This window comes from Bos indicus x Bos taurus, chromosome 17 (assembly GCF_003369695.1).
Source record: "Bos indicus x Bos taurus breed Angus x Brahman F1 hybrid chromosome 17, Bos_hybrid_MaternalHap_v2.0, whole genome shotgun sequence".
NCBI classification, from domain to species: domain Eukaryota; kingdom Metazoa; phylum Chordata; class Mammalia; order Artiodactyla; family Bovidae; genus Bos; species Bos indicus x Bos taurus.
The window spans coordinates 30,548,050-30,576,015 of NC_040092.1; the positions used below are offsets into that span (position 1 = coordinate 30,548,050).

A 27,966-nucleotide genomic window follows, 5' to 3' on the forward strand; every position below is an offset into this window, starting at 1 on the left:
CACGGAGACAACAAATAAACCAATAAACAACAAGCAGAATACCAAAGAGTGGATTCACCTTGATGTGATGAACAGGGGTGGTTAATGTAAGTAGTTAGAAAAAGGGCCTCAGAGAGCAGTCTCTTTAAACCAGATAACAGGAAGGTGGTACCCAGGCGGGAGCAGCTGCTCGGTGTCATCTGGGGAAGCAGGATCAGGCACCCGAGTGCTCCAATCCCATGCCATCCGTGCCACGTCCCCTGCCCCATCTCACCCACACACACACCCTTGGCTCGAACCAAAGAAGCTTCAAGAAGAAGGCTCGAAGGAGGTTGTACCCTTTCTTCTCTCTGGGTCCTTCAAGCCGCAGGTGCCTTGGGCCTGAATGCCCAGCAGTGGGGAGAAGAGACAGCAGTTTTAACTCCATTATGAACTAAATTGTCCATAGCGGAAAGTGTCAAAAGGCTTAACCATCAGAGTGGCAGGCACGGGGATTCATCAGGAAGGAGGCCAGGAGGGCTGGGGCACTGCCTCCGATGTCCAGAGCTGGGCCAGGCACAAAGATGTTCCATCTGTCCTGGAGAAGCAGCTGGGCTCCTTCCCAACCCTCTGAGGATATTTCAAAATTTCCACAATTGGTGTGGTCGTACCTGGGGTTACTAGCAAAAAATCAACCACTAGACATGTCCTCAGGAGACAGGAAAGGGAGATATGAGAAAAAAAAAAAATCACAGGTGGAGACAGTGGTAGAGAAAAATAATTCACAGAGACCCCCTTAACCAATGAGTTATACAGAAATGATATAGCATTATATACAGCAGGGATCTCCAACCTCTGGGATCAAATGCCTGATGGTCTGAGGTGGAGTTGATGTATTAATAATAGAAATAAAGTGCAAATAAATGTAATACACCTGAATCATCCTGAAACTATCTTCCCACCCCTGGTCTCTGGAAAAATTGTCTTCCATGAAACCCGTCTCTGGTGCTGAAAAAGTTGGGGACTGTTGATACAAAGATATTCTGACTACAGATAACGTTTTCAACTAAAATCATCAGAAAAATTAAAATCAGACAAAGTAAATGAAGGGACTTTTATTACGACTTCTACCATGTTGATTGCTACAAACAGAAACTTCCACTTTGCTCAATATTCTAGAATAACCTAAATGGGAAAAGAATTTGAAAAAGAAGGGATAAAAGTGTATGTGTAGTTGAACCACTTTGCAATCCATCTACAACTAACACAACTTTGTTAATTAACTATACTCCAACATAAAATAAACTTACAATTTTAAAAATAAATGAAAACAAAACAGAAACCTTTGGGGAAATGTTTAGCAGTCTTGGGGGCTTTTGGGAGGGTGGATATTACAAATGCATTGATTCAGTTATGACGTATTTAACACACATCGCATGATCACTAGATTTCTATTTCTACAAAAAGTGTGCAACTTACACATACAGCAAAATTTTAGCACCAAAAATTTTGAAAAAACATGAAGTGGAAGAGAATGCCCAGAATACATGTAAGAAATAAATTTTAGGAACGATGAAATAAGAATAGACCAAGCTAGGATCCCAGTGGCCAAGACAGGGATCTGCAAAATGCAACAAAAAGGAAAGTTTATGGTCGGCCGCTAGCATCTACTTACAACTATTCACAAGTGAAATATAGTCCCTGAAGCTTCACACAGATCTTTGTACTTTCTAATTACCTTTTAGAAGTAATCACCAAGTATATCAGGTTAAGCATAAAAGATAAGAGTTGGTAGGAGAAGAAAAGTTACCATAAAATAGAAGGGGGTTTTTCCGGTCACCTCTTGTGAAAAGCAACATTCATCATTACATAACGGTACTTCACTTCTTCAACTTCCTCAACCATCCCAAAAAGAGCAGAGAACCAGGAGGAAGTTAAAAAAAAAAAACCCAAAACAACAAAAATAATTGTCACAAAGGTCTTTTATGACAACTTACAGACTAACAGGAAAGTCCCTTGAGTCCTTGGGCAGAGTTCTTTTCTCCTGGACAGTATTCTGAGGATTGTGATGACCGGATCTGCTTCAAATACAGCTTTGAAGCGGCTACCTGAGAATGGTGGGGGGGTGGTGGATAGGGACATACTGGCCAGAGGAGGAGAAAGCTGGCACTGAAAATGACAGAAAAGCCACAAATACAAGATACACGTACTCAGGGACACATTACAAGGGGACCATTTGTCCCCAAAGTAAATGGCTTCACAGGCCACAAAAGTCCTTGAAATGGACTTTTGTCCATTTTATCATATGTGAAAAGCGCACATATGATAAATGCTGTGATTGGGAGAGGGAGGCAGGAGGAGCTTATAAGGATAGAGAATTAAAAGGTCCACTATTATGTATAAAATAAGCTACAAGGCATATTACACCAGACAGGAATGTAGCCAATACTTTACAATAAATATAAATGGAGTATAAACTGTAATAATTGTGACTCATTATACTGTACATTACATAAGATTAAAGATCAACTCTACTCAATTTTTTTAAGTGACGTTTATAAGGAAAACCCCAATAGAGGCATATTCCAAATCTACACTCACAATAGTTAAAGAAGATGAAGTCAGAAGCGTGTTTCAGGGCTGTGGGTAATTAAAGACACTTGTCCAGTGACACGAGGCAGGTGAGGCCTTAGTCCAGATGCTTGTGATTGGCGTCTATCGAGGCTACATGTGTGTGTGCTCAGTCACTCAGTCATGTCTGACCTTTGTGACCCTACGGACATAACCTGCCAGGCTCCTTTCCTCTGTCCATAGGACTGTCCAGGCAAGAATACTGGAGTGGGTTACCATTTCCTCCTCCAGGGGATCTTCTTGACCCAGGGATCAAACCCCAGTCTCCTTCAGCTCCTGCCCTGGCAGGTGGATTCTTTACCACTGAGCCACCTGGGAAGCCCAATTAGGGCTACACACAGGTGACAAACAAATAAGCTGAGTTTTGTTTGTTTGTGATATATATGGTTCCTTCTGCTACAGTATCTTGGAACTTATTCATTTCTTGGGAGGTATCCTCTTCTAAAATGAGTGCACACAGATCACAGTAATTTTTCCATGGCCATGAGTGTACAGGTAAGAAACCCTGCCTACCTCAGTGTTCTGATTTTTTATCTCCCTCTTTAAGTGAAATCCTTGGTGGATATGTGAGACTTCATCGCTAGGAGTTGTGTGAAGGATGAAGACACAAAGGCGGGACGTCCCTGGTAGTCTACTGGTTAGTACTGGGCAATTTCACTCTGGGGGGTTCAATCCATATTCGGTGGGGAACTAAGATCCCACAAGCCACATGGCATGGGCAGAAACAAAAGACACAGAGGTAACAGGTGATACTGGAGGATACAATTATCTTTACAGTAAAGTGGCAAGAATTGCAAAGTAGTTTTAAGTAAACATCCAAGTACCTAATTAACTGGGTAAACGACACTGATCTCCCAAGGATAACTTTAAAACACCTCCCTTGCCCCAGTGTAAATCCAAGTACCCACACTGGCTACAGCAGTCAATCTCCATTTATAACACATCTCAGGACACCCAACTGATCTGAAACTGAGCAGGCTTGAGGATGTGATGGAGTCGACACCACAGGAGACTTTGGAATACTCCAGATAAAACAGTCCCATGATGGAGGAGGGGTCCATGAAAGTCAAAATGAACTCCTATGGTCATGATAGGTCAATTTGGACATTTCACATTTCACACTTATAAGCTCTTTCAGAAAAAGATCCATTACAAACTGGGCCAATGGCATTTTTTAGGTGGCATCCTCAGGTGGGTCTGTACTTTCAGAATTAGACACTTAGCTAAATTGAGAAGAGCAACAAGACGATCAAAAATCAATCAAAATTCAACACGAGGGCAAAAAATGCCCACTTGACGGGGTGGGAAATTTGAAAGTCACACAAACTGCTCACATTCCCCGGGGGAATCTTAATCAGCAACTACCTGTTACCCTCTCATCCTGGAACCTTGCCTGTGCGGGGAAAATAGCTCTATATCGCCCCCTAGCGTTGATCGCCTCGCTTCTCAGACTGAACACCGCAAGGTGAGTGGTGCCTCCACCTCCACTTACTTCCGGAGGCCAACCCTCACAGGGCTAAACATAGCCCGGTCCTCTTCCCACAGATTAGGAAACAACCCGGCTATTTTTAGCATCATGCATCTTAGGAAGAGAAATGGTCCAGTCTCTGACGGCAACAGAATGTGTGTGGCCTGACTTCATGAACCCATCCCTCAGGAGGGTGTGCACCTACTCCAGGAAGTGGCCTAAGATCCTGTGAAAGTTCTGGAGTCTGGTTAAAAGGGATGGTGGCACATGGACCACACGACAAAATGACAAGGAAAGGACAATGACGGATACAAGTCCTAAAGGGACTCGGGAACATAAGAGATGTCAGGCCAGGCCTGATATGTGACAGCAGCAGAAGGGACCTGGGGCAGGAAAAGTAAAAAACAGAAGCCTGAAGCCAGGAATAGCATGCATACTCATTTTAAGAAAGTCTGTCCAGTAAGAGGCAATATTTTGAGCTTGACATTTATTTTACATGAGAAAGAACAAAGGTTGGTCTGATCCGTTTCCTGCCAGGGTACAGCTGGTGCTGTGACTTCTTTGATCACCCCCTCTCCCCAGTCCTCTGCAGTCCCCGTGATTAGAGATGGATCCCTAGGCTGCCTTTTGATCAGCAGCTCAAGCAGCCTGCAGGTGCCATGTGCCATCACATCAACAAGTTGTAAGAAGCAGCCACATTAAGTCTAGCTGATGAATGTGATAGCTTGTCTTGCTGCCAGTACAATAAATACACATAATGGCTACAAAGGTCCCAGGAATCCTTATTTTCTCTCCTTCTGTACTTTAGAACTTTCTGTGCTTCCTTAAAGGTGAACACTTTGGAGAGTTTCAGTACAAAACTAAAGCTTGGAAACGCCCCCAAAACATCGAGAAAATGGTGCTCAGACTTAAAAACACAGCGTACACCATTCCAATCTCCTAAGTATGCTGCTTATGTTCATGTCGCCTGGTTAATGAAGAGACAGCATTCTTGCATTCTAAATAGATGGCACACAAAGCAGTAAAAACATGTACATTTCTTTTCAAATAAAACTAAGAGCCACTACTTGTAAACAGGGTGTTTAATATTCTAATTTTAGACAGCCTGCATTAACATTGTGGTTTCATGTGCAGTATAAAATTTCTATTTACAAAGTAGTCTCAAAAATGACTTCATAATGGTAGATCAAGAGCAAAGGAGTTTAGAAACTGAATGATGTAAATCATATGGAGTTCAGAGGCTAAGCAAATTACACACCCTGAAGCAGCCCTGGCTTCATGAAAGGAGCCTTTCTCCAGCGCTGTGCAATCCCAGCCCAAGGGAACTTGCATCTGAGAGTTTTCTAAACATTTCAGGTACACTTGAAAGCTGAAAGTAATTCTCATTTCCTATGCAGGATTAAGTCGTTTCCAGCACACACAAAATAGCAGCCACTCACCATCGCATATAAAAACACACCACCAGAAAGGTAAGGGCTTCAGAGTACAAAGGCATATTAAAAAAAAAAAAAAAAAAAAGCGCAAGAGAAATACATTTTTAAATACCTCCTAAAGACATCCACACGGCCTCTTCTTGACCGCTTTACTTCCTATCTACTTATTGATTAATTGATGTCTTTCCACTTAGAGCGCTTCAATTAATGAGGTTGATACACGTCCTGGGACAACCCCTCCCCAATCCAAAAAACTCTGAGTAAAGTCAAACACGCCAAGACTCATTCGTGTTGCCTTCGGATTTAGAGGCAGTTCTTGAACTTAGAACTCTGGCAACAAGAGTTCTTCTTGCAAGGCACGCTGGCACCGACGTTCCCCGGGGCTCCCCGAACGTCCCCTCTCCGGGTGCGCCCGCAGAGACAATCACGCCGCCAGGCTGGAGCCCCGGCGGCCGCTCCCGAAGTTGCAAACTCCGCAGAACCTCCGAAAGCCGGTGCCTGCGAACACGCGCGGAGGCGTCCGTCCCAGCGCGGGCCGGGGTGCATCCCGCCCGGGTGCACAATGCGGCGCGGGAAGCGAGCGGGAGAAGGAGCTGGGGGGGACTCACCGTTCTGCTCCTTGTTGCTGGCGAGCTGGAGTTTGCTGCTCAGGTTGGACTCAGCCCGGGTCCCGGGTCTCTGGCCGGCCAGGGCGGATGTCAGCAGGAGGAGCCCGAAGAGGAGCATTGGGCTGAGCGGGCGGGCGCGCGGTCGGCGGGCACTTGGGGAGCGGGGCTCCGGGCCGGGATCAGCGCCGCCGGGGGAGGGCCGCGCCGGGCGGGACGCGCCGCGCCTGCTCTGGCCGCCGAGCCTCGCGGGGCACTTTCCACATACTCCCATCCAAGACTTTCTCCGAGGGCCCTCTTCTGCGTCTCCAGCTTGTGCCGAGGATCAAAGCAAAACCTGGACCTGAACCAGTTTCCCAAGGTTTAAACAAATCCTGCGCTGTGCCGAGGCGGTGGGGGTGGGGTGGGGGCGAAGGCGAGGGAGGAAAGGGGGGTGGGGACGCGGGGAGCCGCGCGCGCCGAGGAGTCCCTGGCGAGGGGCTGGGAGCACCTGTCAGCCGAGGGACGGCACCGGCAACGGGTTGGGGGTCGCGCGGGGCCGGCCGGCAGCCGGGTCGGCGGCGGGCACTTTCTGATCAATAACAAAGCTGCCGATCGATGCGCTCTCCGGGCGCCGCAGCCGCCCCGCCCCCACCCCGAGGGGGAGGGGAGACCCAGGCGCGGGCGCGGCGCCGGGACCGGGGGTCCTGAGCCGGGCCGGGGTCCAGGCCGAGGCCGCCCGGGGCCGGGTGCAGGGAGGCCGAGGGACGCGCTCCTCGCCCGGCGCGCGGCTCGGATCCGGCACCTGGATGCGGGTCCCGCGACCAGAGTTCTCGGGCCCGGGCGCCCTCGCCCGGCGCAGCTCGGGAGGTCGGACTGGGGTCGCGCCGGGGGCGCTCGCCGTCCCCTCCCCCGCGCTCCGGAGGCGCCGCGAGTGGGCCCCGGGCGCGCAGCAGACCGGCGCGAGCTCGCCTGTCCCCTCCCCTTCCCCACCTTCGCGGCGGCGGGGGGGCCCCCGTCCCGCTTGCCGGGGCCGCCGCCGGGCGGTCCGGCAGGTGCCAGCGCTGACGGGGTGCCGCGGGAGGGCTGGGTGCCCAGGGCCCCGGACGGGGATGCGCCCGAGCGGCCCGAGCTCCCCTTCCCGGACGCCCCGAGCCCCAAATAACGGGCGGGCCGGGCGCTGCGGATGCAACGGGAGCCAGAAGAAGTGGGAAGAACTTCCTGCCTCTTCCCTCTTCCCCGCCCCTGAACCAGGACTCCTTGTTCCTTCCCGAGGGATCCCCATTCCCAAAGGGCTGGGCCGGGACCCTTGGCCAGGGACTGTGGGCTGAAGGAAAGAAGGGACTTCTTTCCTGCCTGTTAACAACTCTCTGAAGCAGGGGGTGGAAAAAGCAAAAGTAAAGACAAACGAAGACAAATGGCCAGAATAATCACATTTATTCATTTAACGAACGCTCTGTTGACTGAATGCCTACGAAGGCAGGCACTGTTCTCAGCCTGCAGAAATGAAAACAGACATAAGTCTCCGGCCTCCTGAAACTTGCCTTAAATCAGGATCAAGCAAGGGCCAGGGCAGGCAAAGAAGAAATACCCTCCAACTGCTTGTCGACAAGTGGATCAAACTGACAGGTTGTACTCGGTATATTCTCCATCTGGAGTCAGACTGAAGGATGGATCCTTAAGATGTGAGCAGAGATGGTGGTGATGATTTAGTCGCTAAGTCATGTTTGACTCTTGCGACCCTATGAATTGTGCCCACCAAGTTCGTCTGTCCATGGAATTTCCCGGTCAAGAATACTGGAGTGGGTTGCCATTTCCTTCTCCAGGGGATCTTCCCAACTCGGGGATTGAACCTGTGTCTCCTGCATTTACCGCTGAGCCACCAAGGAAGCCATAAGCTGAAATACCGTGGAGTTTCAATGTTTCTTTTTAAGTAGCTTTGCTTTCTTGCCCTGCTAGGCCCTCCATGAGGACTGGGGAGAGCTACCCTGACAAAGATCCAGAGATGCTCAGATGTCCCATGGACCAAATGGGGCAGACCCGTCCTCAGTCAGTCTGAAAATGTCAGGTCCTCTTCCTAAGCTTGGAAGTCCACTGAGACCAACCCACTTGACTCACTTAACATCCTAATCCTCTTCTTTCTTTCCTTCTTAAAATTCTCCTAAGTTCATCTCCTCTTTGAACCTTTACTCACCTCGACCGTTGTTTCATTCTTACTCCTTCACCACGTCTGTACCCAGAGTGCAGGATGTCAAGGCCAGTAAGGAAAGCTAGTCTTTGAAGAAGTTACAGTTTAGCAGGACACAGGCCTTGTCATTGTATTCACTCCAGCAGCTCCTCAAGGCCAGTGTGTATCCATATTTGCACAATAAATAATAGGTTCCAAGAGTTTTCTGTAGATTTGTGGGAGGGTGAGGGAGTGTTCCCAGTTTTAATGGCTTAATGAGACTCGTTATATAAAAGACATGTTTTATGAACACACTTTAATCTATTTGTAATAAAATTAATTACTCCCCAATTTTTCTAATTTGGTACATTTAATTTTCTAATCAGGATTTTTCTATTAATAACTGAGGCTGCTTTGTCTATATAGTTGAGTTTGATGACCACCCACATATAGTGTGTGTGTGTGTGTGTGTGTGTGTGTGTGTATACAAGTTCAATCCTTTTGCTTTCATGAGATCATAAGGGTGCGGATGCCCTTTATTTTGTATCATTTCATATTGGCCAGAAGAGTGCCTGGCCCAAGGGGGTCATAAATAAATACTCTTGACTGACTGGCAGGTTTCTTTATTGGAGTCATTTAAATTTGCCCTAGAATTTCAGTATGGAGGATGTATTTGAAAAGTTACAGGTGATCAGGAATAATACTCCAGCTCTAGGTTTCACCTCATCCATATTCTATAGATTGCTTTAAGACTGGCCTTATAAGTAAAGCCAGCCAGGTGCTCCTACAGGACCCCAAACCTGACCACATCCATATCTGCATTGCCTGGGTTCCCTCCAGTGTCCTTGAACTGCTGTCTCCTGAACTGCTCTTACCTTGGCAAGTTTGTTTTAACAATATCCTCTGCCTGTCTTCCTACTCTATTCTGCTTACAAACCCTTCCTAGGAAAGTGGGATCTTTGCATTGAAAGTAGATTTTATATAATCCAAAGTCTGCACAATTACTAAACAATAGATTCTGAATGAATGTGGCTTTGTTTGGGCCTAAAGCATTTTCCTTGAGGAAAGGCATCTGTTCCACCAACCAGGAGAAAATAATTGGGAACATTCTTTGTGGTTTTCATGTTTTCTTAAACATTCAGCAGGCGTGCCCACTCCGGCTGAATGCAGAGAGTGCTACCTACAAATCCCTGGTGAGGAACATGCCAGAAGGTACTGGGTTATGAGCAGTGATAATTTGAGGAGGGAGGGTGGACGTCACTACTAAATTCTTTTTGAAGTGAAATAACATTTAAAGTCAACTATCCATTCAACTAGGCATTTAACATTCAGGAGAACAGAAACCATGGGGACGAGTTTTTGCTCAGAAAATAAAATATTGCAAATATTCTTCCTCTCTCTTCTTCGGAATTAATCCTAACACACACAGGTGCAAAACGATATTAAGACTTTTCCTAGAACTTTTCAGTATTTTAGTGGCTGGTGATTTGAACATGAGTTTCTGAAGTTCAGAGCCCTACGATCTACCTAAGTATCCACTACTTTCCAAAATGACTAACTGGCAACACTTCTATATAGATTTAAATGAGGCTGGGAGCTGAGGGTATCATTAGTAAGCAAAGTAAATGCCCACAGATCACAGCAGGAATAAAGACTGTTCTAGCGGCGAAACAAAAGAAATGAAGTAATCTTAGAATCATCCTTTCCTCTGTCCAGTTTCTCCAACTACCCCACCCGGAGAAACATATGACCATGCTTTCTCTGGCTATTTCAGGATATATTTAGACTCTACTTTTCCAACCTGGAAAAATAAAAACACACTTTTCCTTATATTTTGTTGGTCCAGATCAGTCACCCTTTACCAGTGTAGCAATGCTATCAGAAAGGCTGGCTTGCTGAAGCAGATGGCAGGGGGTTGTGTTAGGATCCTGCTCCCAAGGATCCTAAATCCAACTTTTTGAGGGTGCAGAGTCCGGGGATGGGAAGTTGGAGGTGTGTGAGCTAGAGAATCCGGTGACAAGCACAGGCCTTGGGGTGGCGCTCTGTGGCCTTTCCCACTGAAGTGAAGCTGCTCTTTCCTTTTGGTAGTCATGGTGAAGCATGCAAAGACTCTACAAGATCTCAGAAGTGCTGGTCTGACTCAGAACTCAAGGAAGAATGAAGCCAGACGCAGCCCCAAAGAGACAGGAGCCCTGATCACCTTAGGACCACCACAGCCAAAGGTCATTTCCCTGGGAGATGAGAGACCGGGGACCTAGTGTGGCCTTACTGCTAGCAACAGCACAACTTTAGTCTAGAATTCTTCCTGCCCTTTTGCTTTATGGGAGAAAATTGCACTGAATTCTTGTATTATAGTATAATTGCTTTACAATGTTGTGTTAGTTTCTGCTGTACAGCAAAGTGAATACACCATAGGTACACGCACAACCCCTCCTTCTAAGGTCCCCTTCCCAGCCCCCTGATCCCACCCGCCTAGGTCATCACAGAGCACCGAGCTGAGCTCCTTGTGCTACACGGCAGGTTCCCACTTACTGTCTAGTTTACACATGGTAGTGTATATATGTCAGTGCTATTGTCTCAATTCATCCCCTCCTCGCCTCCCCCGAGGAGACACAGAGGTCCATTGGATTCTTAACTCCATCCTCTAATTGCTTTAGAATTCTTTAGAATGCAACAGATAATGATGGCAGTTCTTTTAAAACTTAACAGTGTTTCTGGGATGATATGGAACTAGGACAAGTTTCCTGGCCTCAACTCAGAGGTGCCTTGGAGGCTGGCAAGAGATGATGAGCAGAGGCTTCTCCCTGAATTTGTCCAGTCAAGCACAAAAGTTCCGTTTTATCTGCTGTGATCTTGGTTGGGAAAGAAAAAAATGTACTGATAACCAAAAAGAGAGAAGAAAAAAGGAGTTTGGAAATCACTGACTAATCCAAGTATCAGGAATTGTATTGCATTCAGGGAAACAATTAAATATGTGTGGGAGCCATATTCTAATATTTGTTTGATATCACGGGAACAACATCAAAAGAGGCCAAGGATTGGTCTCAAGGTAAAGAAAAATACCTATAGTACACAAACAAGCTGCAAATGATATAGAAATCCTATTGTCATTAGCCAAGAATGAATGTCCAACCTCCTACTATCCTGTAGAGCTCCATCGGTGTCATTTTTCTCTTGCCTGAAGTCATGTGTAGGATAGGAAGGCTTCTGTCCACATGGTGACAAATCATAGTAAAGGGGTCAAGACATGGCTACAGATCTTCCTTCCTCAGACAGTGACCCCCTTCTTTCCAAGGTCATGAGAGAAGGACCCTCTCACTTTGCGATCATTGTTTCAAATGCAGTCTTTCCTTGGTTGCTAGCCTTTGTAAAAGAGGCCAGAGCATCAGTACCCGACTTCATGAACACTTAAAAAAGTATTGTTGATTAGAAGGAAGGAAAATAGAGCTTAACTCATCTAACATTAAAGTAACCTCAATTGCTTTTGAAGTTCACGATAGTTCAAGGAATTTCCATAACCCTTTTCTATGATGATTATGACTGTCAGCCGTCTGTCGTCTTTATAGTCATAGAAAAGTGCCTGCTCTCTTCTGTTCTAAAGCAGTGTGTGACATTTTAAGGCATTGTTTTGTTTTCCAAATTTTATTTTTATCAGCCCAGTTGCCTTTGATGCTTTTTGCATCTCCCTGGACCACCTTCACTGCTTGTTCATTGTCCGGATGCTCTTTTACTGGTCTCCCATAAAATTAGGAGGGTACAAAGCATGTTTTCCTCCCACAGACAACTCAAAAGGACTGATAGTTAAATAAAAGTCAACCCAGGGTAAATAAACACAAGAGGAGAATCAGTCAGGTTGAAATTTACCCTGTTAAGCATTGATCATGTTCCAGGAACTATTAGATACCTTAAAATATATTTTCTCATTTCATCTTCCCACCAGTCCTTCAAGAAAAGCCAGAACTTCACCATGTTACTGCAGAGAAATGGAGAATTAATAGAGAATTTGCCCAGGATGACCCTATGGGTGACCAGTACAGATCACCTTTGTCTCCAGGGCTCCCCTTAGACTCCTATGCTTTTCATGTGACACTAGAGTCCCTGGGTTTTGGACAAGAGCATTCCTATGGGAAGCTTTTGTATGTTTCCCTAAGTTTTCCATAATGACTGCCCTCCCCATGTTTGCCCTGGGAGAGACCCTGGAGTACTTAGACTTCCCCACATGTTTAAAAGCACAGCACTAAGACAGCTATCCTTCTGGAACAGCCTACATAAAAGGTTTGAGCAACACTGAATCTGGGTTACTGGAGGCAGAGATGGTGACTAAGACATCAGAAAGCTGGCCTGGGGTGGAAGCCCACCCAAAGCGTGGGCTAGCCTGAGTATCCTGTTTACCCTGGCCAAATTAGTCATCCAGCTAATGCCTCAGCCTCCGCCATCTGTGGGCAGTTATGTCAGAGAATCTATCTCCTTGTCTTTGAAGACAAAGGGAATGAACTATCATTCCTCTCCTCCTGCTCACGATTGCTACTGAACGAACGCATCAGGGCTGGGAAGAAATACAGTGTTTTACCAGTTATTCCCTTTGAAGAATCAATTCATGATGAACTCTAGGTGTCAGAGCCTAGCCTTCGCTTATGCACACTGTTCCTATGTGTATCCCTTCGTGTGCTTCTAATTCAAAGTTCCTGGCTGAGGGTTTTTGTTAAGTCCTATGACAAGGCAGATTCACATTTTCATTGATACTTTTATGAAGGTGTTTTTAGATTGGCTGAAGTTATTCGAAGCCCAAAGGCAAGAAGGAGCCAGTGATCTGTTAAGCCCTCAGACAGGAAAACATCTTCAACTGAAATTCTAATTCCCGAGATCCATATCGGAAGGGGTATACCATACAAAAAGATACTCATAGTATCCATTTTTGTTCCAATGGACAGTAAGAGAAAAAATTCTTTACATTCTTTTCTTTCTTGAACAACATTTTGGACACAAATAAAACTGAACAGAAAAATGTGAGAATCAGCCAATTATTCTAGCCACTATTATTCATACTAATTGAAGCAAATGATTAAACTATGCATCTGTTAAAAACATTATTTTAAGAATTCAAAACATGTCCTCATATCACTATCTTCCTGCCTACCGAGATTTCTGTTCCAAGATGATCATCTCTGTGTAAACCCACGTTCAGTGTTCTCAGCTCTGCTAAGGGGAAAGAAATGTTTCATCCTTCAGACTCTGTGTGGTCTGGTGTATGAACTGACTGTCACCTAGTCAGTGAAGCAGAGTAACCTGCACACTTTCATTTACATCTTGGGGAATGGTTGTTACATCACTACTTTTTTTTTTTTTTAATTGAAATGTCCACAATGAAGAACTCTACATTGGAGTCTTCTACTGATTATTAAGTGCAACTCGATGCACAAATATTAATAGAATCCTCTTTTTAAAGATGAGAAACTGAGGCCCAGGAAGGTTCTGTAACTTGAGCAGAGACACATATTTATAAGTAGTGAAACTGAGCAGAACCCTGTGGGGTTCCTGGGCAAAGAAGCCTCTCTGTCCCCTGTGTTTGTAAGGAACAGACTCCATGACCCATGACCTGAGTCCCAAAAGGCACATTCTCACAGTTGCTAATCAGATAATTGAGAAGATGCACAGGTGTGGGAAGAGCAACCAAGAATCAATAGTGCAGATTTGGGTCAGGGTCCTGGTTCCTCCTCAAGGATACACATAACAATATCTTTGAGTTCTTGTGCGGAACTATAACCCTCACAAACTGGAGGATGTTCCAGAGAGAAAGTCACAATTTGATAACCTTGAAACTCATCAAGAACCCTCCTGAGGCCAGAGGAAAGGAGTGTAGGCCCTGCACACACCCTGATCTTATCATCTTAGCAGCAGCTCCATCCTTAAACCATTACTATAAAATTCCTCACCAGATCCTCCAGGGTTGAGACAAACAGTTTTCAAAGGCAGCAGTCTGCTGTGTTTCCCTTTGCCTGGAAAAGTAATAAAGCCAATTCTTTTCTACTTCACCCAAACTCTGTCTCTGAGATTCCCTTCGGCACTGGTGCACAGAGGCCAGTTTCCTGCATGAGTTTTGAAGTCAGAATTGGGAGGCAGGTACCTGCTTCCAGACCTGGCGCTTTAAACCTCTCATTCCCATTCCTCCACACCACCCAGCACAGTGCTAGGTGTGGAGTGACTTCAAACAGACATTTCAAACTTACGAAATATCCGTTTCTGTTAAGCATTTGGGGTTTATTTTATAACTCCACACCATTCTAATCAAAAATATGTAACTTAAAATTCTACTGCCAACAACAAACAGTACATCATTTTGATTTTGGTCTCACATCAAAAGGACGGTGCCCCAAGCCTACAGGAATGAGGCACTTAGTCAAAGAAACCATCACAGTGTCTTAGATGGAATACGCTCTTTAGTGGCTATAGATATGAGAAATGAACCTTTTGAAACCATCTGAAGGAAAAAAGGGTCTGTTGCCTTGATTCTTAGTGATAAAACCCTGCCATAAAATCGTCATTACACTGTCGCTGGTTCTGACAACTTGTGATGAAGGAAACCTATAACATGCATTCAAATAAGTTTCTGAAGGACAAAAGTCAGAAAAGCAAAGGTAGTGAGATGACTTACTAGTTTCTCGGGTAAGGTGAACGTTCTGAGGGGAAGACAGTTTTGGTTTGAGATCATCATGGGCTTGACCAAGACAGCAATCTGTCAAGACCACTGATGATGTTTTTGGTCCCAAGAAATCACAAGCTGAGTGAAAGGTGGGATCACTGCCCTCAGGGAGTTCACCCTGATTTGGTGCCTCCGGTCATCCTCACGTGTGTTTGTGTCCACCTCTGATGCAACCTGTCTTCCAGCATTATCTGTGCCTAAAGACTGCCCTCTGCCTGGGCCACTTATGTTCCTGCAAGCTCTCCTCAGACGAGCTTGGTCTGTTTAAACACAAAGCTGATCGCAGCCTGATCCCTACTCTAAAAATCTGAGCCTCCGCTTTGCCTGCGGGAGAAAAACTGTTCTCTGTGGGCATCACCTGCTCTTCTTTCCACTCCAGGTCTCACACTTCTGAGGCACCACAATTCCTGTGCTTGCTGGTCTTTGCTTCTATTCTTATGCTCACTCCATAGTTACAGATAACTCAACCTAGAACTTCTTCTGTTTCATTTTTTTCTTAGCTTCTTTTTTCCCAGTAATTAACATACTGCACTTATCAAATAATGATAGTGAACTCTCCTATGTGCCAGACACTATTTTAAAAACAATTTCATGTTTATTCACTTCTTAATTCTCACCAGAAGCATATGAGATGGCTGTAATTTTTTAATTTATTTTATTGAGCTATAGTTGATTTACAATGTGTTAATTTCTGTTACACAGCAAAGTGATTCATATATATGTATATATATATATATTCATTTTCATATTCTTTTACATTATGGTTTATTGCAGGAAGTTGAATACAGTAGGACATTGTTTTGTATCCATCTTATATAGATGGATAAACATCTTATAATAGTTTGCATATGCTAATCTCACACTTCCAGTGCATCCCTCCCCCACCCCCCATCCCCCTTGGCAACCACAAGTCTGCTCTCTGTGTCTGTGAGTCTGTTTCTGTTTCATAATAGCTCCATTTGTGTCATACTTTAGATTCCACATATAAGTGATATCCTGTGGCATTTGTCTTTCTCTGTCTGAGATGGGTGTATTAACCAGTATTTGCTAGGCTTCCCTGGTGGCTCAGACAGTAAAGAATCTGCCTGCAGTGTGGGAGACCTGGGTTTGATCCCTGGATCTGGAAGATCTCCTGGAGAAAGGAATGACTACCCACTGCAGTATTCTTGCCTAGAGAATTCCACGGACAGTGGAACCTGGCAGGCTACATGGGGCTGCAAAGAGACGGACACGCCTGAGTGACTAGCACTTTCACAGGGAAACAGTAAGAACAGAGAAGCTAGGCAATTGGCCTAAGACTCCTCACGTGGTTGTTAGCAGAGCTGGGTCTTGAACTTGGCAAGTCTATCTCAAATCCCTGCATTCAGCCATCACTCTGTTTCTAACAGAAAGTGTTCAACTAGTACCGAAGGCCATGAAGATGCCCAGTCACAATCCAAACACTGAAGTCAGAAGTACAAGCTAACATCTTTTTTTTTCTCTCCAAAAGGCTGTTATTAATTCAATTGAGAGCTTTATCATTAATGGTGTCTTAAAATGAAGATCAGTTCAGTTCAGTTCAGTTCAGTCGCTCAGTTGTGTCCGACTCTTTGCGACCCCATGAATCGCAGCATGGCAGGCCTCCCTGTCCATCACAAACTCCCAGAGTTCACTCAGACTCACGGCCATCGAGTCGGTGATGCCATCCAGCCATCTCATCCTCTGTCATCCCCTTCTCCTCCTGCCCCCAATCCATCCCAGCATCAGAGTCTTTTCCAATGAGTCAACTCTTCGCATGAGGTGGCCAAAGTATTGGAGTTTCAGCTTTAGCATCATTGCCTCCAAAGAAATCCCAGGGCTGATCTCCTTCAGAATGGACTGGTTGGATGTCCTTGCAGTCCAAGGGACTCTCAAGAGTCTTCTCCAACACTACAGTTCAAAATGAGATAATACTAAGTAATTTTTTTGGCTAAATAAAGAAGTCTTTCCCTCTCTCCTCTGCTTTACTTGCCACCACAGGTTACATCACCAGGGGAAGTCTCATCCTCCCCAAAACTTTCCAGGACAAATCCTTAACCTCACTGCCCCCAAATTAATGATTACATCCTCTAATTTTGTTGAGGCACCCTCCATATAAACTCTTCAATGGAAGAAATTGTGCTTTCCACCCCTTTCCCATCTCACCGTGGCAGCACTTAACACTGAGTGGGTACAGTTCCATGGTTAACACATCTTTTAATAGCTGGTAAGTGAAATTAACAAAAGTATGAAGTAGCCAAATGTAGTTACACCCATGATAAATCTTCATGGAAGGAAAACATGAATGAAGCTCAGCTCTTGATACAATGAGAGACTGGAACCATGTGGAGTTCATTTTCTGGCTTGGCTGTCAGTCAAAGTTGGGCAGCTTATAAACGAAAGAGCTAAATTATGGAAAGCAGGAGTCAAGCTGTACTAATGTCTAAGCTCACACCTATGTGAAATTATTCATATAATTTTATGTATTTGATGAGCTAAAAAAAAAAAAAAACAAAAAAACAAGTAAACACTTTCCAAACTGGAATCAATGCAAAATCTGCCTTTTAATAAATCCTATGGTAATACTCATGCCAATATTACAAGGTTATTTCTAAAGCCTGGCAAACAGCCCATATTCATTGCTTGACTGGTTTAAACAGAGTTAACTCCTTATGATAGAAAAATCTTATGTAACAGTTGGTTCACAAGACTATTTAATAGCCAATCTGTTATATCCAAGATGTCATCATTTTGGAAAATAACTTTTATGAGAGTATCTTCTTCATGACATCAAAGTATGATGTCAAATGAAATTCTTTGCTTTTTTTACTTTTAGATTTTAAAGTTTGTGTGTTACAATTTAAAATGTGTATGTGTGTGAAAGGATGTGTTTTTAATTGCTGAGTGTTGCTGCCTGTGTGAAAGAACTTTTAAGAGCCAGTGATCTAAATAAAATGGGATATGAAGGATCTCTGTTTTATGAAGATTCATATGTAAAGTAATTTTATGAAATGAAAATTCCCTTTGCATTTCATGTGCTTTGGGAAATTAATTTTAATGTGAAAACTTAGACTTCAACTCTAAGTTAGTATCTTAAAAAATAAAGAAATGGCCATGGAATGAACCAGACATACCACTTCATGATTTTTTGTCTTATCTAACACCAATTCGTTACTTTAAAACCAGCAAGTAGGGAACTATAATCAATATTTTTAATAACCTATAAGGGGAAAGAATGTGAAAAAGAATATATATATAGATATAAATATAGATATTTATGAATGTATAACTGAATAACTTTATTATACACCTGGAATTAACACGACATTGCAAATCAATTACACTTAACTAAAAAAAATTAAAGCATACAGGCTGAGATTCTATTCTTATAATAAATTAATTCATACCACTATAATGAAAAAACTTCCTTGATGAGGTTAGATAAAATATAATTATTCTAAGTTCATAAAAATGAATTCTGTTTGTTATGACCTAAAAATCTTGTTTATCACTGAAGAAGAGAATGGCAGCGCACTCCAGCGCTCTTGCCTGGAGAATTCCATGGACAGAGGAGGCTGGTGGCTACAGTCCATGGGGTCTCAAAGAGTCGTGGGGGCACGACTGAGTGATTAACACATAATCTATAAAAAAGCTGAATCACTGTGTTGTACACCTGAAACTAATGTAACATTGTAAATCAACTATACTTGAATAAAAATAAATAAAACTGCTGTTTATGGTATTTTCTTTATTCCTTTCACCGCACAGATGCTGAAATGATGTGTTTGCAACTGATGTGGTATGGCGCTTCCAACCACTGCTCCATGTAAATGTAACTCATGAAGTTGATCAGACACAAAACTTCACAATTGAAAGGTATCTTATATTTCTGAAACTGGGAGGGAGCTTTCATTAGTAATGTAATTTTGAAAGATTTTAAAATGTTTTACAGTGTACCAAATGCTGGGGCAGGATATAATTTATTACAGAGCATCATGTTACTATGGTCAGTTCAGTTCAGTTCAGTCGCTCAGTCGTGTCTGACTCTTTGCGACCCCATGAACCGCAGCACGCCAGGCCTCCCTGTCCATCACCAACTCCCGGAGTTCACTGAGACTCACGTCCATCAAGTCAGTGATGCCATCCAGCCATCTCATCCTCTGTCGTCCCCTTCTCCTCCTGCCCCCAGTCCCTCCCAGCATCACAGTCTTTTTCAATGAGTCAACTCTTCACATGAGGTGGCCAAAGTACTGGAGTAGTACCCACAATTGATAGAAGTTAACTTCCTCAGTTTCTATAGCTGCAAAGCTGAAAGTTTACCTGGTTGACTTCAAGATTCTGTTTCCAACATTTGCTTATTCCCAATGTCCAATTTGCCTCTTTTTTACTAGGAAAAAAAATATCTATTCTCATAGTCTTTCTTTTGGGGAGACAATTGCATCTTCAAAAATCTTTTTTTTTTCTTTAAAAGGAAACAACCTGTGTCCAGAAAGATTCTACTTAGCTGAACATCACATCAGAGTAGTCATGATTTGTTAGAGACTTGCAGACCTGGGCCTTAAAGACTTTTCTGACCAGAGGCAGAGTATACATCACTCTAAAATTTTCAGATGTTTACAACAAAAACTTATTGGGGGGCAGGGGGAAAGAATATGGAATCTAAAAAGAGAAGGAAGGAAAAAAGATAACCAAGGGAAAAGATAAAGATCTTATAATCAAAATTTCAATGTCTTTAAAAAAATCTATTATACAAATTATTCTTAAAGTGTTTAACAATTTAGGACTTTTACACAGCCTTTGGTCATTATCTTTTAATATACATATGAGTTACAAAGTAACAGAGCCACTTTCTGTTTTGGCTTCTGCTGGTGGTTCTGCAGTAACAAGCCTGTCTGTGATGTTTGAACTCCGTGGAGCAGTATAAAAGGATATTGATTGATGGTTCAGTCTGTTCTTCTATACATATGCAAATTATGTTTATATTAATATTATCTAGATTAAAAAGGGAAAACTTCCTTTATCATTATTTCATAATAATGAATATTAATATTGCTAGATTTAAATATAAATTAAAAGTACTACAATTATTAAAACTTATCTCCTGACATTCTGCTATGGATTTGTTCTTTGCCTTTTTCTGAATCTAATATTGTGTGATTATTCACTTTGATAGCACCAGGAGGCACATACAGGAGACTCTGTATCAGTTACTATGGTGACTTTTGGTCATATTTTGAAAGAAAAAGCAACCATTGTTATGTATAAATTTAAATATTACTACCCAACTTTTAAAAACTGTAGAAAATTAGACATCACATTTTAAATATTTTTTAAAGTCATATGCTTCCTATTTTTCTTCTCAAGGAAAATGTAGTTAGTTGGAACAATATACATAGCTGAGTTTTTAAGAATAAACTACAACTTTTCTTTTCCTTTAAAAATGCTTACACATAATTAGGCTGTAAAGACAGTCTGATCTGGCTCTAATCATAGCTCTGTCACTTACTGGATGTTTGTAATAAACCCTTTATAACATAAAAAATCATAAAGAGGATTTGGACTACATCATGGATAAATTTGATTTGAATATGCTGACCAAAATCATTTTTAGGATGAGAGGACAGAGAAATAAATTCACTTTCAAGTGCCATGCTTAACATCCTAGAAAGATACCCTTTTCCAGGTCATGAATCACAATACTGTATCGATACAGAGATATTTCTGGGCTTGTATTTTCAGTATTTTATTTCCTCCTCCTTTCAACATACATTGACTATGTGTATCAGGCACTGTGCTAGATTCTGGAAGACCTAGCTAAGATGAAGCCCCAAGAACTTATAATATGTAGACTTTGGGTTGAGAAGAACAATTGAGGAAAGGGGTCTAAGAAGACCCAGACTTGTGAGATATAATAAATACAGATGTTGTCAAGAGAGCTGGGGAAAGTACGTAATATCAGTTGTTAGAGGTAAGGAAGTAGGTAAGGTAGCATCTATAGGAACTGGATAAAGAACACATTGGATTTGGGATCGTGGAGGTAATTGCTGATCTTGATAAAAGCAATTCTAGTAGCAAAGCAATAACTGTAACTAGAATGGGATGAGCAGAAGAGTTCATTGGAGATTGTTCTTAATTTAAATAATTCATTGTATTACATCGATACACAGTTAATTTGTTTGTTTTAAGCTTATGATTTGGTTAGTTTTGCCACATGTAGACACCAATAGGGAAGTGATGGGAAAGACAGCACGAAGACACAGCAAGGAGGCAAGGCTGCCACACGTAAGCCAAGAAGAGAGTCCTCAAAAGAAGCCCAAAATACCCACGCTTTGACCTCAGACTTCTAATCTCCAAAACTGGGAGAAAATAAACCTTTGCTGTCTAAGCTACCCTGGCTGTGGTATTTTTGGCTGTTTACTGGGGTTATGGCAACCCTGGCAAACTAATACAAGTGTCTGTTCCGCCACAAACTTGGGCTGCGTGTGAGAGTTCTCTATATAGAAAGATGACTTTTGTCAGAAATATTGTTTGAGAACATTAGGCTAACCATTCCATGGTTAACCTTCTGGGTTGCTTAATGGTATTTTTAGTAAAGGAAGTGTTTTTATTTGAAGTCTGAGTTATCGTGTGTTTATTTCAGGGTTTTTGAAGTTTTTGTGCTTTTGTTTTGTGCTTAGTCACTCAGTCACGCCCAGCTCTTTGCAGAACTGTAGCTTGCCAGACTCCTCTGTCCATGGTGATTCTCCAGGGAAGAATACTGGAGTGGGTTGCCATGCCCTCCTCCAGGGATCTTTCCAACCCAGGGATAGAACTCAGGTATCCCACATTGCAGGCAGATTCTTTACCATCTGAGTCACCAGGGAAGTCCCTTCAAAGTTTTTACACCTTATCAAAAAAATCTTTGCCTACTCAAATTTATACAACTTTCTCCTGTGTTTTCTTCTGGAATTTTTATCGTTTAAGCTTTTGTCTAGGATCCATTTCAAGTTAACATTTGGGTTTGTAGGAAAGTGGAAAAATATTACATTTTTCTCCCACTTTGAATACCTAATTGTTCCAAAACTGTTGAAAAGACTTTACTTTCCCCATTGAATTAACTTGGCACCTTTATCGATAATCAATTGAGCATGTGTGTATTAGTGCACATCTGAACTCTTTCATTCAGTTCCCTGGATCTGTATTTCTATTTTTTCTGTCTCTACAGTGCCATCCAAACTATTGTAGCTTCATAGTGAGCCTTGAAATTAATAAACCTAAATCCTCCAGGTTTGTTCTTTTTTTTTTTTTTTTTTTTAGATTGCTTTGACTATAGATAAATCAATCAGCCATTCAATTTCTACCCAAAAAGCATGCTGGAATTTTTATTAGGATTACTTTAAATCTACAGATAAATTTGGGAGGATCTGACCTCCTAATAATATCAAGTCTCTATCAGTATCAATATGTGAGCATATTCTGTCCCATGTCCCTCCATTTATTTAGATATTTGGTTACTCTCACCAATGGTTGGTAGTTTTCAGGATACAGATTTGTACCTATTTTGAGAAATTCATAAGCTAATTTTTTTTTTTTTGCTTTTAAATGATACTGTAGATGAGATTGTGTTTTTTTACTTCTTTTTCTAATTTTGTGTTCCTAGCAAGTAGAAATAGTATCAATTTTTGTATACTGATCTTGTTGATTTACCTAAATTGACTTCCTAATTCTAATAGATCTTTCACAGATTCCTTATAGTTTTCTATGTACATAATCATGTCATCTTATTATGGGTTGAACGTCTCCCCTCGAATCATATGTTGAAGTCCTAATGCCTAGTACCTGTGAATATGACCTTGTTTAAAAGTAGGGTCTTTGAAGATTTTATTAATTTAAGATGAGGTCACTGGGATGGACCTTAACTCAATAGGATTGATATCTTTATAGGAAGATGGCCATGCACAGATATAGACACACAAGAAGAACATCCTCTAAAGATTAGGGCAGATTATGGTGTTAAATAGCTGCAAGGCAAGGAATACTGGGGATTGGTAGACACCACCAGAAGACAGGAAGAGACAAACGAAGATCCTCCTTCTAGAAGTTTCAGGAGGATCATTCATGGCCAATAGATTGATTTTAGACTTCAGCTCCCAGAAATTACCTTGTGGTATTTGTTATGGCAGCCCTAAGAAACTGAAAGTAAAGACGGTTTTCTTTCTTTCTTTCCAACCTCTGTGTCATTTATTTCTTCTTCCTACCGCATTGCAGTAGCTAGTCTTTTCAATAAGACTCGGATTAGAGGTGAGGAGCACAAGCACCCGTGGCTCCATCCTGATCCCAGAGAATTATGGATCTAGATTTTCACCCCACATCTGATGTTGGCTGTGGGTTTTTATCAGGTTGACAAAGTTTTCTTCTAATTCAGGTGACTTAGTTATACTTAGTCATATTGAGTTTGCTGGTACTGAATTTATAAAAGATTTTTGTGTCTATAGTCTGTAGTTTTCTTTATTCGGAATGTATTTTTCTGAATGGGGTATCAGTGTAACACTGACCTCATAAAATGGTTTAACTGGATTAATGTTTACATTAAATGGTTACATTTGAGATGAATGTATGTTTTGCAGTGATTAAAATGTTTGACAGTGTTATCAGTCCCTCTATATTCTTGCTTACTTTTTTGTCTAGTTCTTCTAGTAAAAGCTCACTGTATCTGGGGACTATACTTGGTTCCACAAACCTTTCTACTAGAATCTTTCCATCAGAAGTTGTGGTCAGGCATCAACTTGAAGAAGTGGCAATGGGATAGATGAGCTGATCCTATGCCATAAGTGGTCTAGATGTAACCCCATCCTCAGTCCAGCCTTCCCAGGGCTGACCTCTAACTCCCAGCACCTATACCTTTTGACTGAGGGCTTTCTTGGTGGTCAGAACTGCATGGAGGCCAGAAGTACTGAGGAATCAATCTCCACAGTTGTTCCTTAACCAATTGCTTATGGAAGCTGTTGTATAAACATCCTAGGTCCTTGGCCCCTCAAGTGGATCAATGCTGAGGTCAGGCCTCCTTGGCTGCTAGAATTCCCAAAGGATTAAGTTCCGCTTACACAATATAATCTGCTTGTAAAATGTTCTAATTTGGCTTAACTTTCCTATTCCCCTAGTGATGTTGGTTGGAATCACTTTTTAAACTTACTGCACTCTATGCTTTATCTCAGGGTTTGCTACTAGGGGATGGTAAACTACAAGAATAAATTCATGGCTATAGAAAGAGCATCATAGCCTGACTTGGACTCCTGGACCCCTAAAGCTTCACCAGTGCACTAGGCCCCTGGATCTTTTCTAAGCTTTACCTGATAGCACACAAGTGTCTTATTGGGGCATCTAGAGAACTTGCCAATTTCTGCTCACCAAATCAGATGAATCAGTGCCATGATCTCATATAACAAAGCACTCTGTATTACTGGTGTCTAATACAAAATGAACCTGTGTCATGAGTCCTATATCAAGTGGCTATTCAAAGGATTTAAAAGAATTAACCATTTGTACAGCACCTAGATATTGGCCATGATGCTGGAGCTGATTGATGGAAGTTTCATGCTGGACCAGGGGTAAATCTTCTTGCTGGATTTTGGAGAGGCTCGGGGGTCCCAGAGAAGCAGAGGGTCAACCAGGACATTTGAGGGTTGGGCTCCAAATGGGGGGAGAGGAGGAACAGAGGGACAAAGCTTCATATGTTCCACGTAAGCTTCATGCCTAAAGCAAGACTGTTTCAGTCTCATTTTTTCTTTAAATTAATTGTTACTGCAGGATAATTGATTTACAATGATGTGTTAGCTTCAGGTATACAGCAAAGTGAATCAGTTACACATATATATGTATCTCCACTCTTTTTCAGATCATTTTACCATATACATCATTACAGAGTATCGAGTAGATTTCCCTGTGCTATACAGTAGGTCCTTATTAGTTACCTATTTTATAGACTAGTAGTGTGTATACGTCAATATACATATTGACATATATGTATATTGTGTATAAGTGTGCATATATGGCACAATATATAATATGTGTATATGTCAATAGTATATATACTATTATATATACTATCTATAATAGTGTGTATATGTCAATTCCAATCTCCTAATTTAGTCTCGTGTCTTTTTAAGCCACTTTGATATGAGACTTTTGTCATTTGTAAAATAAATCCTCATAGCTGGTTTATCACCCAAGCTAGAGTCTAAGAAATCATCCTGGATTCTCTTCTTCCCTCATAGCAGAGGATGATCTTTGAAATAGTCTTCAATTCAGGCCCCTCTCCCAGTCCTACTATTATTGTTCTATTTAAGGCCTTCATGACTTTCACTCGAGCTATTTTAGCTGCCTTGTAATTGGCCTTACTCTTTCTGGTCTCCTCTTTCTTAGATTCAGATTTCTTCTTTCCAAATATGACAATGTCATGCCATCCCCATTCTCAATGGTCATCAGCTGTTTTTCATCATGGCAGATGACATGGCCTGATCTCCAGGACCTTTCTGTCCATTTCTTGTCCTTCATCTCTCCACTCTGTTGCTTTCCCCCCTGCACATCAGGTTCTTTCTTGCCCTTATACTTTTGCTTACCATGTTCTCCTCTCCTTTTCCTTCCTAATGTCCATGTACCTGTGAGATCACAGCTCTGACATAACTGGCCCCTGGAAACCTTCTGGAAATCTCCATGCCGAGTTGCATGCCTCTCCCCTGGGATCCTGGATTGGGTGGGCATCTCCATCACTCTGCTGACTGCATTAGGTTATGAGTATTAACTCAAGTGGATTCACCACCCATCCCACTCCCCAGGTTTTTGAGACAGGAGTGAGTCACAAAATCAGGTGCACAGCAGATGTTCATTAAATGTTTGCTAAATAAATAAATGCCTACACACCTGACATAATACCCAAATATAATATGCTTTGAAAGTAAATTTTGAGCAATGTCAGCCCTACTGGTTTCTATGATGAATATTCCAAAGATCCATTTAAGTACAACGAAATACTTTGGGATAGATTATTATTAAAACAAAATGAGCCACATAAATGACAGATATATTTATCTTAGAAGCATAAATGAAAAAAAAATAGATTATTGTGATGTGAAACTGCTAGAAAAGCATTTCTTGACATTGGAGTCTCATGTGCTTTCCTGCTTTCTTCACCCCCATGCAGCCAATGTGAAAATTTCAAGAATGATTTTTATCAAATTGCAATAATTTTTCAATACTTGGTAGGCTCCACTCACACGAAAATTTTAAAAATATGTTTTATTGGTGGCTTATGGCAGCGAGCCAAGTGTTATTAATAGGCTGAGCCCTGTGAATGTATCCAAAGTCTAATAGATTCCCAGTTGGAAATGTATCTAATTTACAGCATGAGCCTGTTACCAGATACATGATAATGTACAAAAAACAACATTATTTAATTTTTTGATAGTAAAAACATTTTATTAAAAATATATACTAATAAACCCACAAAACAACATTTTCTTCTTAAGTGTTAATTAAAAATGATTATTATTCATTAGATATGTATTAAGAGACAAGAATGCAGTGAATTCATATTTTTAAAGTGTGATCCATAAATTCTCTTCCCTACCTGTTCCTTTTCCTCAATAAAAAGATGTGTAAAATACAAGGTATTGCAAATATCATATAATAAAATGGATAGACAAAATGTAATTCTCTTGTTAAGTATTTTGCTGAGCTGGTTCCTAATCAAGAGTTTTATCAAAGTGAAAATATGCATTAATGTATGTCAGCCACTAGAGGGATCATATTCCTGAGAGGATAATTTTGTGTTGGAGGGTCCATTAGACTTTAGCAAGCACCTCTGAATGCCTACAATGTGGGTAACCCTACACCAAATGGAGAAAATGTCTTTTCTCCTGTACTGAGTCTGGTTGGCAAACACACTCATCCTAACATTTTTATAATAAAGCATAGAAGTTCTATAAGAGAGAAACTATGCACAATTTCAGGAACACAGATGATGGAGCTGATCAAATAAATTCTGGAATCAAATTCTAGAGACATTGGAGAGCCAACATGATTCTGTCTCAAAACAAGGACCTCAATTCTTGATTTTAGTTGCAACAGTAAACGTTGTATCTTCCAGTAAACTTTAGTTTTCGCCATCCTCCAGAGTGTCTCATTGCTGCCAAATGTGTGCAAGGTTCTGAGGACCCACCAGTGACCAAAACTCTGCTCTCCCTGAGCATGAGAGCAGTAAGGACTGCACACCAGGGCACAAGACAGTTAGCACAAGGTGCCAGAGAGTAGCCATCTGCAGAGCACACAGAAACTCAGCCTGGACTGGGGGGCAGAGATGCTCATCCAGTGGGAGGTGCCTCATAGCAGAGGTATTACAGGAGATACTCAGGTGAATGTGGAGTGGGATAAAGTTCTCATTAGGAAAAAAAGGGATCTAGAAGCTAGAGGGAGCCTGGTTTATAGGGAATTGAAACAAAAGCATGCAGTTATATAGGCCCTTGAAGACTAAGGGGAGGGGTTAAATCTGAGGAGTACAAAATGAAGCAGGACAAAGAGTTTTGCCAAAAGAATGCACTGGTCATAGCAAATACCCACTTCCAACAACACAAGAGAAGACTCTACACATGGACATCACCAGATGGTCAATACTGAAATCAGATTGATTATATTCTTTGCAGCCAGAGATGGAGAAGCTCTATATAGTCAGCAAAAACAAAACCAGGAGCTGACTGTGGCTCAGATTATGAATTCCTTGCTGCCAAATTCAGACTTAAAATTGAAGAAAGTAGGGAAAACCAGTAGACCATTCAGGTATGACCTAAATCAAATCCCTTACAATTATACAGTGGAAGTGATAAACAGATTCAAGGGATTTGATCTGATAGAGTGCCCAAAGAACTATGGATGGAGGTTCATGACCTTGTTCAGGAGACAGTGATCAAGACCATCCCCAAGAAAAAGAAATGCAAAAAGGCAAACACTTGTCTGAGGAGGCCTTAGAAATAGTTGAGTTAAAACGAGAAGTGAAA

At 42.1% G+C, this 27,966-nt stretch overlaps 1 protein-coding gene across 2 annotated transcripts in view; it reads right to left on the reverse strand.

Moving 5' to 3' along the window:
- The window catches only part of PDGFC (platelet derived growth factor C), a 252,700-nt gene extending 246,162 nt beyond the window's left edge, over nucleotides 1-6,538 (reverse strand). For both annotated transcript variants that reach the window (XM_027567214.1, XM_027567213.1), the window contains exon 1: nucleotides 6,099-6,538. In XM_027567214.1, coding sequence (XP_027423015.1) covers nucleotides 6,099-6,369 — 271 coding nt within the window. In that variant the 5' untranslated portion in view covers nucleotides 6,370-6,538. The remainder of the gene's footprint in view (nucleotides 1-6,098) is intronic.
- Between the last annotated feature and the right edge of the window lie 21,428 nt (nucleotides 6,539-27,966).